The following is a 15829-nucleotide window of genomic DNA, read 5'->3' on the forward strand; positions in this document are numbered from 1 at the left end:
GCATCTAGTGTGAATGAATGTAAGTGAAGGTATGATAGATGGTTTGGGTGATTTATAGCCTCTCTTGATAAGTTCTTGACTCCCTGGAGGCCTCAGATAATAATAATACAGTATATAGAATGAAGTATAGTGTTTTCAGACAATAAAGAGGGCAGGAAGGTATTGCTAATGAGAGAGTCGCTAACAAAGTGCAGCAAGAAGGCAGAGACAGGCAAAGTAGCAAAAATGAAGCTAGCTAGTGAGAGACAGAGGTCAACAATATAACATATATTAGTCAGTTACTCCTATTGGTCCAGGTGAAGGCATAGGAAAATATAGTAATGTGCCTGGACAAATTAGCTTTTTGTCCAATCAGAGCAGGCCAAGTAATTATGGGGAAGGCAGATATCAAATTATGGAGACACAGGGGGAAAGGATTGGATTATCAAAGTGAGCATGCGGGAGTTGGTGATAAGTATCACAAGGTATGTCCACAACCAAGAAAGACAGCAGCTTTGCTTGTAACTGGAGAAAGTGATTATGTAGTCTTGACTTCCAGTTGCTAAGCATCTGAATTTTCAGTTAAGTATATATATATATGGAATGGGAGCGCCAGTGATTGCAACAAACTTAGCTAATTACTTATCTGAGAGTAAAGGATAATAACAGTACACAGGAAACAAAACATATTTGAAAGATGCAGTATCAGACTGTATCCTCAAGTATAGAAGAAAAATTTAACAGTAAATGGACAATAGCATCATTTATGCAGGAGTTCGAGAGGAGAAAAAAAAAAAAAAACGTGCAGGGTATGAAAAGAGAAAAGTGATCAAGCCCATATACAGCATAAAGCAACAAAATCGGTGACTGCCAGAAGGAAAGCAAAATCAGATTATGAGAGAAATCAGACTAATCAAGCTGAAGGCTGCAAGGAAGAATAATTATGAAAGGATAACTTTGCAAGGGTATAGATAGTATGGTGACAGGATATGAAAGTGGTCAGTGGTTTTTGGATTACCACTAAAGAAACTAAATCTATGATGGCACATGTCTATTAATTGTATATGTTATTTATTTTCACAGAATTGATGACAATACAAATAGTTTGTCACAAACTGTTTTTGCGCTCTGAAGATGATGGATATAATATCCACAAAATATCAACAAATAAGTTAAATATTGTTTTATCATTCTCTGTTGTCTTCAATACCATGAAAATATATAACATGCACTGTGAACACACACAAGCCTTTCCACACGTTTGAGAATTAATTGTATATACATTCCTCTGGTGGTTGTTTTTTTTTTTGTTGTCTATTTTTCAAGTTAAACTTGAATTACCAAGAGGAAAATCCCTGCCACGGAGATGGAAAATCCTTATAAAAGAATCTTTGCTTCCTAAAAGGGATTCATTCAAATTCAGGTCTTTCCAACCAAAGGCAAATAATCAATTCTATAAGCTACAACGACCACACCGATGTCAGAATAGTGGCCGATGAAGTACAGATGCTTAGGATAGTGCAGAATTTTAAAGCAAAATAGGGCCACAGGTTTAGATGAAATATCAATTCATATATTATGAGAACATGCAAAGGAATTGACATTGCCTCTGACTAGGCAGTTTAGATCTGATTTCTGGAAAGTTCCCAAGACAATGGAAAGAGAAGAAAATCAGTTTTCCATTACGAAATGGCTGAGCTAAAACAAAGATAGCAAATTACAGACTTGTTAGTATTTGGGGGTGATGATTAAGGTACTGACGAAGTTGACCAAAAGGCAGAATTCAGGAATATTCTTGTTCAAAGGAGAACAATTTGGTTCTTAGATGATCCCCCCCCCCCACTTCAGCCCTGTCTCTTATGCAGGTACTTCCATGGTTATTGCTTCAATGAATGGGCAATCTTTATACCTCCACTTTCTGATGGGTCTGTTAAAAGAAGAGCAGTATTCATTCCTTTTCAGCACAACCACAAACACACTGAACCTGCTTCTATTCTTCCTATTTTATTCCACCTAGCTCATGAAGTGCTGACAAACAAATACAACATCCAACCCTTCAACATGGAATCTGATGCCAAATACTCAGAATATATATCGAATGAAGTTTATTAACTTCTTTTCCCCACTCTCATCTGTAGTCCACACAAAGCACTAATGTGCTCATAAATCTTCTACCTCTTTCTATATGGATCAACATACAGGGTGATCAAAATTAAACTATCCCTGTTTAAGGCCTTGTGGCACACCATCCAGTGATCCAAATGCTGCAAAACTTTACAGGAATACGCGTTGCATCATGAAGCAATATCAGAGGGAAAAAAGTTCAAAAATTCACCACCAGGAGTGCTGTATGATGTACCGAATGCAGATGTAATTTTTCTGTGTGTGTAGGAAGGAGCAAAGAAACGAGCAGAAATAACACATTCTTATTCACGGGCTATACTGTCCTTTCCAGTATGCCATAAATTGCATCCTTTGCACAGTGTATTCAATGGCAGGACGCAGCTAGTCGGGATCTGATGTTGGGCCCATGCTGCATTATGCAGTCTTTCAATGCTGGCAAGTGATCAGATAAATCCCGTCTTTGAGAAATCCCAAGAACCAGAAGTCAATCAGGTGAATGAAGCAGCCACACCACTAACTCCTGCGAAATGTTCTCGAAGAACCTCATCTACGGATTAACTGATGTGTGGAGGGGTCCCATCCTGCAAAATAATGATTGAATCCATGCACAGGTGCTGCCGTAGCACAACAAAATTGTTTATCATATCACAATATCTCTTGGTAGTAACTGAGCAAGTAACAGGACCTGACTGGCAAATGTCCTCAAAGAATGATCAAATGTAAATGAAGCTATAAACTCGCATTAGATAGTAACTTTGGGTGAATGCAAAGGAATTTGTTGGATTGCATGTGGGTTTTATTTTATGTAGCCATACCCTGAAATTGTGGATATTCACTGCTCCATTCAGGTGAAAGTGAGCCTCATCTCTAGACAAAAGCATCCACTGCCATGCAGCATTAAACTCCACTCGATCAAGGAATGTTAAAGCGAATGCCAGTTGACTTTCAAAGTCCTACAGACACAACTCCTGTGTCAGGGTTATCTTGAATAGGCAGAAATGCAGAATATTTCTGTAGAATTTAGAGTTGTGTAAAGCACATCCATGTGTCTTGATACAGTACGTGCACTGCAAGAACCAACACTGGTATTCATGGCCTGCTCCACAATGGCAGTAACACTTCATTCACTTGTTGTCAACTAATTGGTTTGTGACCTCTGCCAGGTCTAACTCCCAACGATCCTGTTTCAACAAAATGACTAATCATTTGCCGCAGAGCACAGGGAGAGAGTGGACCTCATCAACATTTGTTCAGACAAAATTCGCAGATTGCAGTTGTTTAGGTAGTACAACTTCATGAGCAAAGCATGTTGAGGCAACATTGGTGCCATCAGTGTGGATGCTATTAACAACCAGAATGACAGGAAAAATCTTGTCCTGGCACTTGCCAATTTGCATGATATGCAAACTCCATGCATTTGGTATTTACAATACCCCAGTGTTGAATTTTGAAACTACCCCCCCCCCCTCATAATGCACAATGTATTCCTGCAAAGCTTCATTGCATTTCGATCACTGGATGGTGCTCCATACTTTAATTTTGATCACCTTGTATATATTACAAGCAATTAGGTATACACAGCAATGGGGAAAAAAAGTAATACTTAAAGGAATTTCCCTGTCCTAAAAAAAAAAAAAAGTTTCTTGTACTTATTCTACAGGACAGATACAGGTATTTTATTGACTAGCTAAGTTTTTTTTTTTAAGCCACCTAAATGAACATCCTAAAGTTTAAGTGTAAGAGAAATTAAATCTAAACACTCTTAACCAACCATTCCACACTTAGAAATCCACAAATATATAATAACCATCAGAACAATAAGATCATATAACATCAGAACAATTCATAGAATTCTTTATTGAAGTTATCCATCAATTAATTATAACATTAGTTTTGAGTACAGTATTCATTGCCTTGGTTTAGTGAAAAAAAAAAAAAAACTTCAGAAATTTTTTATTCTGTTCTAATAAATATGAAAAGAAAAAAGCATCCAGAATTTACAAATACTTCAAACAATCTCTTTATGATCAAACACCAATTGTTTTTGCAGTTTAGTCGATTTTTGTTTCCTTTGTGCTATTAATTTTTGAACACTTGGTCTATATGGCACTGGTAGCAATTCTTCATGAAGAGTACACTGTCCTTCAAAAGGTTTTGTTTTTGGATAGATCATGTATTTTATTACATCAATATCTCTTTTAAGGTGATCAAATATTTTTGAAAATACCACTGAAGAAGCTTCCATATGCATTATAAAGTAACTGCAAAGAGAAGATAAACATTTAAATTTCATAAAACATTTAAAATAGACTAGTTAACTAAATAAAATATTAAACCTAAAATATTGAATGAGGTGGTCAAATTCAGGAAGTAAAGGTTGGGGGGGGGGGACTTAAAGAGATGCTGCAGTTTTTACATACTACTGCCAGATGTATCGGAAACAAGAGAGATGAGTTTGTGACATTTGTTAGTGCAACCTTGCCAAAGGTTACAGGCATTAGTGAGAAATTGCTAACAGTAGATGATGTAGTTACAGAGATATAATGTGAAGGGTTTAGTATTTTCAGGGAAGATAGGATGGGGGGGGGGGGTACTCCTGTTCGTTTGAAGCAGTCTGGTGTGAGATTAATACAAGCAAGACAAAGTATACAGTTTGTTGTTGCTATAGGCCAGGGAATTCCATGGATGATCTGGAAGACATGCATTGCTAAATTAGTACAATGAGTATAGGTCAAGTGATTATTATGAGAGACTTCCTTCTATACAAAAGGAAGAAAGATCACACAGCAGGAAGGAAATGGAATTTATACACCTACAAAGAGATAATTACTTGAGGCAGCATGTAATGGAGGGGACTACAGGTGTGAGAGTATTGGACCTGGTTGGCTGAATAGTCAGAGTATCTGCTCTTCAGCCAAGAAACTGCAGGTTCAAATCCTGCCTAGGGCATGGATGTTTGTGATTGTCCTATTAATCCTTTACTATCTGTACTGCTGTAACCTGTGCCCTTACACAGTATGATCTTGGATGTCTTTGTGCCATAAAAATCAAACCCATAACCAAAGTGACCACATTGCCTCCTATTGGTGAAAGTGAACATGCGGTCTTGACTTGGAAGATTGTACAACATGAGGAATAAATATTCTGTCAAGAAGGGGTATTTGTGGAACTTCAAGGGAGATGATTATGATGAGCTTAGAAAGAAGCTCAAATCTGTGCCATAAAACACTGCAAGATAAGATTGTTAATAGTGCATAGGAGATAGTTAAGGGTTAATCAGTTAGGAGTGGGATGAATGAGTAATATTATTAAGCACGATCTGCAGAAGAAAATGCTGTGGAGGGTATATAAAAAGAGAAAGACGACCAGCATGGCAAGGAAGACAAAATCAGATTATGAGAAGAATCTAGCCAAGCAAGCCAAAGAGTTTTCGTTATGTGGCAAGTAATAAGAAGAAAGACTATGGAAGATTAACCTCAATGAGTGATGATGGTCACAAGGCAACAGAAGCAGAAAAAAAATAATTGAGTTAATGCAAGAATATATCATCCTAGTGAGGTTACTGCTTTAACATATATGACAGACAATAATGCAGGAAAAGAGAGAGAGAGAGGTGGATGAATTGGAGGTTCTTAGGATACTGCAGAATCTCAATGTAAATACAGCTGTGGGATTAGATGGGATATAAGCTTGGGTTTTGTGAGAATGTGCAAAGGAACTGGCAATGCCTCCGACTAGACTGTTTAAGTCTCAGTTCTGGTAGAGTTCCAAGGGAGTGGAAAGGGGGCAAAATAATTCCCTTGCATAAGGGAGGTTCTAAGACTGCAGTAGCAAATCATAGACAAATCAATCTCAAGCATGGTGGTAAAAGTACTAAAAAAATTGATCAAAAGGAGAATTCAAGAATGGGTAGATAAAAATATGATACTGTATGAGGGTCAACATGGTTTTGTTAAGAGTTGGTCATGCCTAAGTAATTTACTAACTTTTTATAATAGAGTAACAGCTGAGTTGGATGAAGTAAATGGCTACACAATGATTTTGCAAAGGAATTTGACAGAATACCACATTGAACTCCTAAGCAAATTAGAACAAATGGGGATGGATATGACACTGGTTAAGTGGAAAATTAGCGTGGCTGCTGACAGATATCAAAAAGTGGTATAGCGGGGCAGAATCTAAGTAAAAACAGGTGATTAGTAGTTTTCAGTAAGGATCAGTGCTGGGGGGGGGGGGGGGGGCATTGCTGTTTAATTTGCACATAAATGATATAGGAAATAACCTGAAAGAAAATATTCAGTTGTTTGGTGAAGATGTAAAATTAGTAGAGTAATAGTTAATCAAGGTGACAGAGAGCTTGCAGGACGATTTAAATAGGCTGTCAGTATGGGCAAAAGATAATGGGTATAAGTTTAATGTAGAGAAATGTCAAGTTATACATTTTGGGATAAATAGATTACAAGCTGTGTATCACATTGATGGCACTGTATGCCAGGAAATAGATGAAGATAGAGATTTAGGGGGTGGTACTGTCTGACCACAGATACGAGAGCCTAGTCTAGCAACTTGCCAAGAAGAGTCAATTCATGCTGAAGAGGAAAAAGAAATAAAGGATGTATGAATTGGTCACCAACACGTGAAATCACATGCTTTATGCATAAAATTTTCCGACTGTTATACAAGCAAAATAGTTACCACTTTAAAAACTACAATGTTCATAAAAGAAAAGTTTAATTTTCCGACATGTAATAATAAAAAATTCATCCCACAAGACAGATTACCCTATTATCGGAATGGATTCTCCTACTTTCGACATGCGCAGAAGTGTCTCGTATCTGTGGGCGTACAGTAGACAGAGTTAAAAGTTTAGAGGACATATTGCTAAGGTAGCCCATAGGATTACTTGGCTATTGAAAACACATCAACAAGTAGAGACATGGAAGTTATTCCTCTTTATAAGGCCTTGATGCATCCACATCTGGATTACTGTGCTACAGTATGATCTCCTGAGTTTCTTGGAGATGAAGTGGTGGAGAAGATTCAGAAGTGAGTGACCAAGACTGAGTGGTCTGTGGATTGTAGAAGTTAGTTGATAGGAGAAAAAGGGAGAAATGTTTCAGCACTTGGCTGGAGGAGCCAGAACAAGAAGTTATCCCTTGAAGATGAATAAAGGTGTGGTTAGTAGGGGTGTGAGGACTAGATTTTTTTTTTTTTTTTTTTTTGTTTGGAGAGTCGTAAATGAGTGGATTGAATTTCCAGAGTCAGTTGCGCATTATCTGTTGATGGGTTCAAGGAGAGATATGATAGATTGTGTGGATAATTTGGGTCTCCCGTGATGAGTCTTTGGACTCCATGGAGGTGCCCGTACAATAATAATGTTCAATGGACAACTTACATATCTCTGAAATGGAGAACTGATATCTAATTAAGCTGAACACTACTTTCTACAATTAGTGCGGCACACTAAAACATGAAATCCGTATGCTGTGCACAAACATCTGCAGTAATTTGTGAATCGTTTGCTTGTAATATTTGTGCACAAACTGACAAAATTCACAAGTTGGGAAACATTCTATTCTCTGCTATATGATTTGCAATAAAAAATATTGAATTTAAACTCATTCATGGTCTTAGCATTTATCACACATTTCACTTGCCCATCACTTTCTATGTAAAGATCCTTGTTCATTACATCCTTATAAAACTTCCAGGGATGGCCTATCATTCTTGGAAATAGATTAAATACCTTAATATAATACAGATATTTTTATTAGTTATTACCTATTTTCTGCCTATCCATTAAATTATGTAATTTACCTTTCATCAGCTACTCCAACATTCCCCAGAGCCTTGATAGTGACTTATTTTCTCCCATCTCTGGATCCTCTAGTTTCCTGATCATAATGGATAATCATGTATAACCAGTCCATATGTAATCTGATCAAGGCTGCAAATGGTGGCACAATTATTTTCTTATCTCTTCTTGTCAGGGTCCTCTTTATAATAGTAGCAACATGCTGTGTTTGCAATGTGAAATTCATGCCTCTGTCATTCATCACTCATCCATCCAAGCTAAAAGTTTATTTAAATCCTCCTGAAGGAAAGTTCATCAGTACTTATAACTCTCACCACTTTGCAACATCAGCAAACAGCTTAATACTTTTCTGGAACTCTACTCCCCAACCTCCTATCTATCTGACTATCTATTATCGATCTCCATTTTTCTCTCCAACAGCTTATATAGAAATTTATCTTGGAATGTCCAAAAACATCACTGTAAGGAGGTCACAAATGACGTTTTTTGACAAACAGCTGTTATGTTTATATTTCAGGCAATGTATTCCATGCGCCTATCATTTCCATGCTCTCTCTCTTTCAGAACTTTCAAAAATGACTCATCGTCTCCTACTACATGAAAAATCTCCTTGGTATCCATCCAGTTACCTACAACAGCTTAAATTTCTCAAGCATACTGTACCTTCATCTTCTATCCACCAAGCTCTGCAAATTGGTTATGATGATAGACAGGAACATACAATGTTCTGCAATAATTTTTGTTAGTTGCCTTTATATATACTTTAAGGTTTTTTTTTATTCCCTTCAAATCCCAATAATGCAGATGTGGTCTGATCAAGATCTTATATATGTTGTGTCATCTTATCTCTGCTGGTCAACATTCTAAGTAATGCAGCAATCCTCTGGGTTGTCTAATTCACCACTTTTGCAATATGTTTTCTATCTACTATCACATCACCTTAAATAATAGCAGCTAATAAAATAACAGTGGCTATGTTAAACTATTTATTTATTATTTAGCGTATGGCATATGTTAAACTTGTCCTCATTCAGTCACCAACTTTTCTAGCTTCCTGCAACTAATTAAGTATGCCTGCAATCTGTCAATATCACTGACAAAAAGGATAACCATTAATGGTCCATATACTTGAGTTCTGTGGAACCCCACATGTAATAACTACAACTACCTATCAGACAGCCAATTTCCAAATCAAACTACTACTAGCCTGATGTGTGGCACCCTGTCAAATGACTTGAACAAACAGCAAATACCTTTTTATTCATCAATCACTGTTCTTACTTTATTATAAAAAGGCAATCTGATTATATCTTTTTTTTTTTTTAATATCATCTATAGAAAATTAATGCCATGTGGACAGGTAGGAGAAGAAGGAAGGAATCTTTTGATATTGTTTCTGAAGAATTGAAAATTGTAGCCTTTGGGGAATACTTTGTATGGAAGGCTGTTCCAGAGAATAGCCTTCTCTGGACAGCTGTTGCTCAATGTTATTGCAGGTTGAGCAGAAATGGGGAGAATGACAGATGCCATTTCTGCTGAACATCACCCATTGAAGTATTTCTACAAAAAGACAAAATGCAGAAACTTACATGTGAAAAAGTGGCTAGAGAGAGAGAGAAAGAGAGGGAAAAAAAAACCCAATGAACATGCTATTCATGATTATCTTCATATTACTCTCACCTAGCCAATTCTCTGTATAACAAGCTCTTACTAAATTTCTCTAAACCTTAACTAGAGAAGAAATAAAAATTAGCCTATAGTTTGATGCCTTACTGTTATCACCCTCATAAAATGGCACTATCTTACTCTTCATCCTTAGGGACTCTACAAGTTACAAGATTATCATTGAACAAACATGTTGAATACATTGTCAATTCCTTAGTGCAATCCCTTAAAACACATGGTGATATCTCATCCACTCTCACTGCATTCATGACATCCAGAATATTTAGTATTTTAAATACATCAACTTCACTGATTTTGCAAATACATACATCCTTTACCATAAGTTTGGTTTTTGCTTAGCTATTGTTAACCCTGCTATAAACAAATGGGTAGTCAATGAATAAGGACATCCTCTTAATCTTAGAAATTACTCCTCTGTCCAAAGGACATGAATTTGCCATAGTACCTAATAAATTCCATATCTAGATTTCTTTCACAATATTGAGAGAAACATGTCCACTCTCTCAGCTGATGATGCCAATAAACTCCATCTTGAAGTTTTTTAAAGCCAAATATATCCCTCAAAACTTGTCTCTAGTTAAGTTTAAAGGCCTAAAAATACTCTAAGATGAAAGAGAGATTTAACTAATACAACAGCAGGTAAATGAAGAGCTGTTATGGACACTTCTGAATGTAACTAAAAAAATTCCCTTCAACTATGTGACAGAACTACAAAGAGATTGTTTATAACTCTAATAGCCAAATCAACAAACTGAAAACTCATTTTAATGGAACCCTAAAATGTACAAAGAAGGCATTTCTTAGATACATAGATTGTACTGACATCCTACCTATCTGCTACCTAGTAGAGTTCTAGCTTGTCTCTTAAGAGAGAAGTCAGTACAGTTCACTCCTACTCTTCATTGCAAAATTCACCATAATTTTTGACAAAAATGAAAAACTTGTCCTTACAGCCTACTGACATGATGGCTGGCTAGACATTCAGTCCTAATTCACTACATACTTATGGCTGACACTTTCCAGTAATTATTAAACATTTATCACTATATCTGGACTTTCTTCCAGATATAATCAAACTGTTTGATTATATCTGGACTTTCTTCCAGATATAATCAAACTGTTTGATTTTGTCCTTCACTCAGGCTACTTCATCTACAGAAACAAACTCTACAAAAAGATTATAAATACTGCAATGGTGGGGGTGGGGGCTCTTTCTCCAGCTTTAGCTAATTTCTACTTGGAACATCTAGAAGACTCATTCTCCTCAACATAACCACACCATTTTGGGTATGTTATGCAATGATGTTTTTTGCCATATGACCCAAATGTGAAGCAACCCTACCTTTCTTCTTATTAAAAGTCAACATCCTACACCTTCATATCTTTGGGGCAGTCGCATACAACCAAATTTGTTGAGGTTTGGAGAATTTCTTAGGGCTGAGGCTGATTCCATAAAGAGTCTTTCAAATTTGTATTTGCTAAGGTGTATCACTGTAGCTTTCTTCCACCGTATTCTGTGGCGTGTATCCAGAGCATGGTCCGCAAGCCCAGATTGACTGTATTTGTGAAAATGGATGTAGTCCTTGTGTTCCGAAATTCTGATATTCGCTGTCCTGCCTGTTTGGCCAAAGTAAGACAGTTTACAACTGCAAGGGACCTGGTAAACACCAGGTAGGTCTAGGGGAAGTGGTTGGTCTTTAGTGGAGCAGATAAGGGATGCCAATTTTCTGTAAGATTTGTAACAGGAGGTCAGGTCATGTTTTTTTAAGATTTTGGTAATCTTTTCCGAGGTGCCTCGGATGTAGGGAATGGTGATGGATTTAGAGTAATCCTTGTTGTGGGGGGGGGATCTGTGGTTTGTAGGTTCTAATATTTTTTGGATTTTTTTGGGGGGTAGCCATTGGCTGAGAAAGTGTTGAGGATGCGATTTAGTTCAGAGTTTAGGGCCAAGTCGTTTGAACAGATTAGTTTAGCCCTGTTGTGCAGTGTTTTCACTACTCCATATTGTTGTGAAGGGGGGGTGAGATTGTTGGTGAATGTATCTGCCTGTATGGGTGGGTTTTCTGTAAACTGAGAAAACCAAGGATCCATTAGACTGGCGGGTGACTAGTGTGTCTAGGAAAGGGAGGCTGTTGTTTTCCTCTTTTTCCAGAGTGAATTTGATTCTGGGGTGTTGGTTGTTTAAGTGTGTTAAGAAGGAGAGAAGTGTTTCAGAGCCATGTGGCCAAATAGCGAACACATCATCAACGTAGCGAAGCCATATGGTTGGTTTTTGTGGGGCAGAGGCTAAGGCTTTTTCTTCAAAGGTCTCCATAAAGAAATTGGCCAAGGGTGGGGAGAGTGGTGAACCCATGGCTGTCCCCTCTATCTGTTTGTAGAACTTTCCTTGCCAAACGAAATAGCCTGAGTTCATTGTGAACTGAAATAAGGCTGAGATATTGGGAGAAAATTTAGCTTGGATTAGCTCTAAAGTTTCCTTGAGTGGGACATTTGTAATCCCGAACTGTGTAAAATTTAAGCACCGGTTTGTGTCACAAAAAGCTCCCCGAACATATAACCGCGCTAGCTACGCGAACAAATCACCGCCACGCGGTCGCTCTTAGCGGACATTAACGAAGCTATTCGTGCCGTCGAAGATGAGCTTTCGCGCACTTTGAACCACGAACTTTGGTCGATTTTACATGACGTCTCACGTATTGCTGCCGAAAAAGAATTTAAAAAAATACGAGGCCGACAGATGAAAAAGTTCGAAAAATTAAAAAAGAACTCTACCGTCTTTCCAAAACCTGCTACCAACACGGTAATCAACCTTTCTTCAGTCACCCTGAAGCCTGAAGCACTCAATGCGCTGTCACGTGGACACAACTTCGCCACTGCTCCCAATAAAATACCTAGCGAGGATATTATGATCCAGATCGAGCACGGAATCCGCCACCTCCCACATCAAGTCGCCGACAGTGTAAGACTGGATGTAGCCTGTGTCCTTTCCAAAGGAAGACCACCAAAAACCAACATATCACACAAGGAATATAAAGCTCTACAGGAAATGAAGAATAATAAAGAATTAGTTATCACCAAAGCGGATAAGGGAAATGCAACTGTAGTACTTAACCAAAAGGACTACACAGGTAAGCTGAATGCTCTTCTATTAGATCGGGCCACTTACCTCCCTATCAATTACAATCCCACCAACTCTCAAATTAGAAAACTTCACAGGCTCCTTAACAGAGTCACTTCTTGGCCTGTAGAAGTTACCAACAGATTAAAGCCGTTTAACTCTATACCCCCCCCCATATTTACGGACGCCCAAAAATACACAAAGAAAATGTGCCATTACGTCCCATAGTGGATGGCATCGATTCCCCCACATACAAATTAGCTAAACATTCGGCCAAACAGCTCACACACTATACTGGCAACATGCCATCACACATAAAAAAACTCAGCCCATTTCAAAGCCAGCATAGAAAACCTTGCACTCCAACATACTGACATAATGGTCAGCTTTGATGTGTCCTCTTTGTTTACAAATGTCCCACTCCACCCAAGAAAACTTTAGAGCTAATCCAAGCTAAATTTTCTCCCGATATCTCAGCCTTATTTCAGTTCACAATGAACTCAGGCTATTTCGTTTGGCAAGGAAAGTTCTACAAACAGATAGAGGGGACAGCCATGGGTTCCCCACTCTCCCCACCCTTGGCCAATTTCTTTATGGAGACCTCTGAAGAAAAAGCCTTAGCCTCTGCCCCACAAAAACCAACCATATGGCTTCGCTACGTTGATGATGCGTTCGCTATTTGGCCACATGGCTCTGAAACACTTCTCTCCTTCTTAACACACTTAAACAACCAACACCCCAGAATCAAATTCACTCTGGAAAAAGAGGAAAACAACAGCCTCCCTTTCCTAGACACACTAGTCACCCGCCAGTCTAATGGATCCTTGGTTTTCTCAGTTTACAGAAAACCCACCCATACAGGCAGATACATTCACCAACAATCTCCCCCCCTCACAACAATATGGAGTAGTGAAAACACTATACAACAGGGATAAACTAATCTGTTCAAACGACTTGGCCCTAAACACTGAGCTAAATCACATCCTCAACACTTTCTCAGCCAATGGCTACCCCCCCAAAAAATCCAAAAAATATTAGAACCTACAAACCACAGATCCCCCCCCCCCACAACAAGGATTACTCTAAATCCATCACCATTCCCTACATCCGAGGCACCTCGGAAAAGATTACCAAAATCTTAAAAAAACATGACCTGACCTCCTGTTACAAACCTTACAGAAAATTAGCATCCCTTATCTGCTCCACTAAAGACCAACCACTTCCCCTAGCCCTACCTGGTGTTTACCAGGTCCCTTGCAGTTGTAAACTGTCTTACTTTGGCCAAACAGGCAGGACAGCGAATATCAGAATTTCGGAACACAAGGACTACATCCGTTTTCATAAATACAGTCATTCTGGGCTTGCGGACCATGCTCTGGATACACGCCACAGAATACGGTGGAAGAAAGCTACAGTGATACACCGTAGCAAATACAAATTTGAAAGACTCTTTATGGAATCAGCCTCAGCCCTAAGAAATTCTTCAAACCTCAACAAATTTGGTTGTATGCGACTGCCCCAAATTTGGGAGGCCTACATCTGCAGACCTTCAGTCCAACTGCCAAGAACACCTACTTAGCCCGCTAGAGGGCACCATCAGGACTGTTAGGAGAACAATAGCTTCATCTCTTCATTCCCAGTTTGTGTTGTAGTGCCTACGTGCATGTAACTTTTTTGTAAGTTCCTTTAGAAAATGGCAACGTGACGTTGCCGAAATATCGGAAAAAATTTATTAAAGTTTAATTTAATTTATATCCTTAACTACGTTGTTCTATTCCTTAAGTGTTTTAATAATGCATAACCAACGTATAAGCCTGTCTACGAGAACCTTCATATCAACATCATTTTCATCACTGAAAAGAATAGAAAATTAGTTTTCTTGAACATCCTCCAAGAAGGCTCATTCTGAGGTAGCATCAAAGCTCCACCATAACAGAATTATTATTTAACACTAAATTTTGGATGAAAGATTTGAAAATGGGTGGAATTTTTTTTTATACAAGATAAAATGTGGCCTGTAAGTTGGGTTAAAAATTCAGTTGTTTTGCTACCTTAAGCGGAATAGTCAGTAGCAGCTACTATGGGATGGAAAAAGATTATTTTATTGAGGTTATCCATATATTCTGAGGAGGGACTAAAAGATTTGAGTTTTTTTTTTTTTTTTACTACTTCAGGAGACTACAATGCAACATTTTTAAGAAACCTTTTTAATGTTTTTTTTTTCCAATGGTTTATAAGTACTGTGGTCTCTGAGCAACATTAATTTTCTGATTATAATTATGGGCATTGATATTAGTGATTAAGTTATCATCTTTGTGTAATTTATAGAGAGCATACTGGGCTTTTGGGGAGTTTTTTTTTTTTTTTTAGGAATCAACCTAAAATAACTTGCCTTTTCTAGATACTCTAATGTCTTCTCAATGCCATCCTTTCTTTTTCAGTTTATAGAAAACCCGTTCACACAGGTAGATATACGCACACAAATTCCCCCCCCCCCTCTAACAATATGGTATTATATTAAAAGAAATAACATGTGCACTGCTTTCAAATCTTATCTGAAGCTGGCTGCCCATATCCACTCTAAGGATCCTCTCTCTCCCCCCTCTCTGTTCTATTAGAAAGTTCCTTGTTCTTGAAAATTATCATATTATGGTTAAACTGGGAGATCTACTAACATCTGCCTTGAAGAACACAAGAAATACATCTACTGCCATAACTATGATCAGTCAAATCAAGCTGACCATGCCATGCACAGAATCAAATGGGCAAAGATTACTATGATTTACTACAACAAATACAAACTTGAATTTTTTTTTTTTAAAGAATCATCAGCAGATTTAAATCCCAACCTAATCTAAATGAACATGGTTATGTTCAACTTCCCAAAACTTTAATTCTTAGGTCTCTCATCCTTCATGCTTGCCAGGAACCCCTGAGGCTTACAATCTTTTGTCCTTCATTCAGGCTACTTTGTCTATGGAAAGAAACTCTACAAGCAGATCATAAATATTGCAATGAGGTCCTCTTTCTCCAGCTTTAACTAAGGATAAAGGATTCTTATCTTTTTTCACTTGTGTTCTTTTACAATTTTAAAAGTGTATCCCATG

The 15829-nt window shown here is 37.8% G+C and overlaps 1 protein-coding gene across 1 annotated transcript in view; it reads right to left on the reverse strand.

Annotated features, from left to right (window-relative positions):
• Nucleotides 1–3941: 3941 nt before the first annotated feature.
• The window catches only part of mRpS6 (mitochondrial ribosomal protein S6), a 36089-nt gene continuing 24201 nt past the window's right edge, over nucleotides 3942–15829 (reverse strand). The window contains exon 3 of the mRNA XM_090409343.1: nucleotides 3942–4364. Within this exon, the coding sequence (XP_090265469.1) occupies nucleotides 4112–4364 (253 nt within the window). The 3' untranslated portion in view covers nucleotides 3942–4111. The remainder of the gene's footprint in view (nucleotides 4365–15829) is intronic.

The sequence above is a fragment of the Typopeltis vanoorti genome, chromosome 19 (assembly GCF_054136105.1).
Source record: "Typopeltis vanoorti isolate ZY-2024b chromosome 19, IOZ_Tvanoo_1.0, whole genome shotgun sequence".
In the NCBI taxonomy this organism is placed as follows: domain Eukaryota; kingdom Metazoa; phylum Arthropoda; class Arachnida; order Uropygi; family Thelyphonidae; genus Typopeltis; species Typopeltis vanoorti.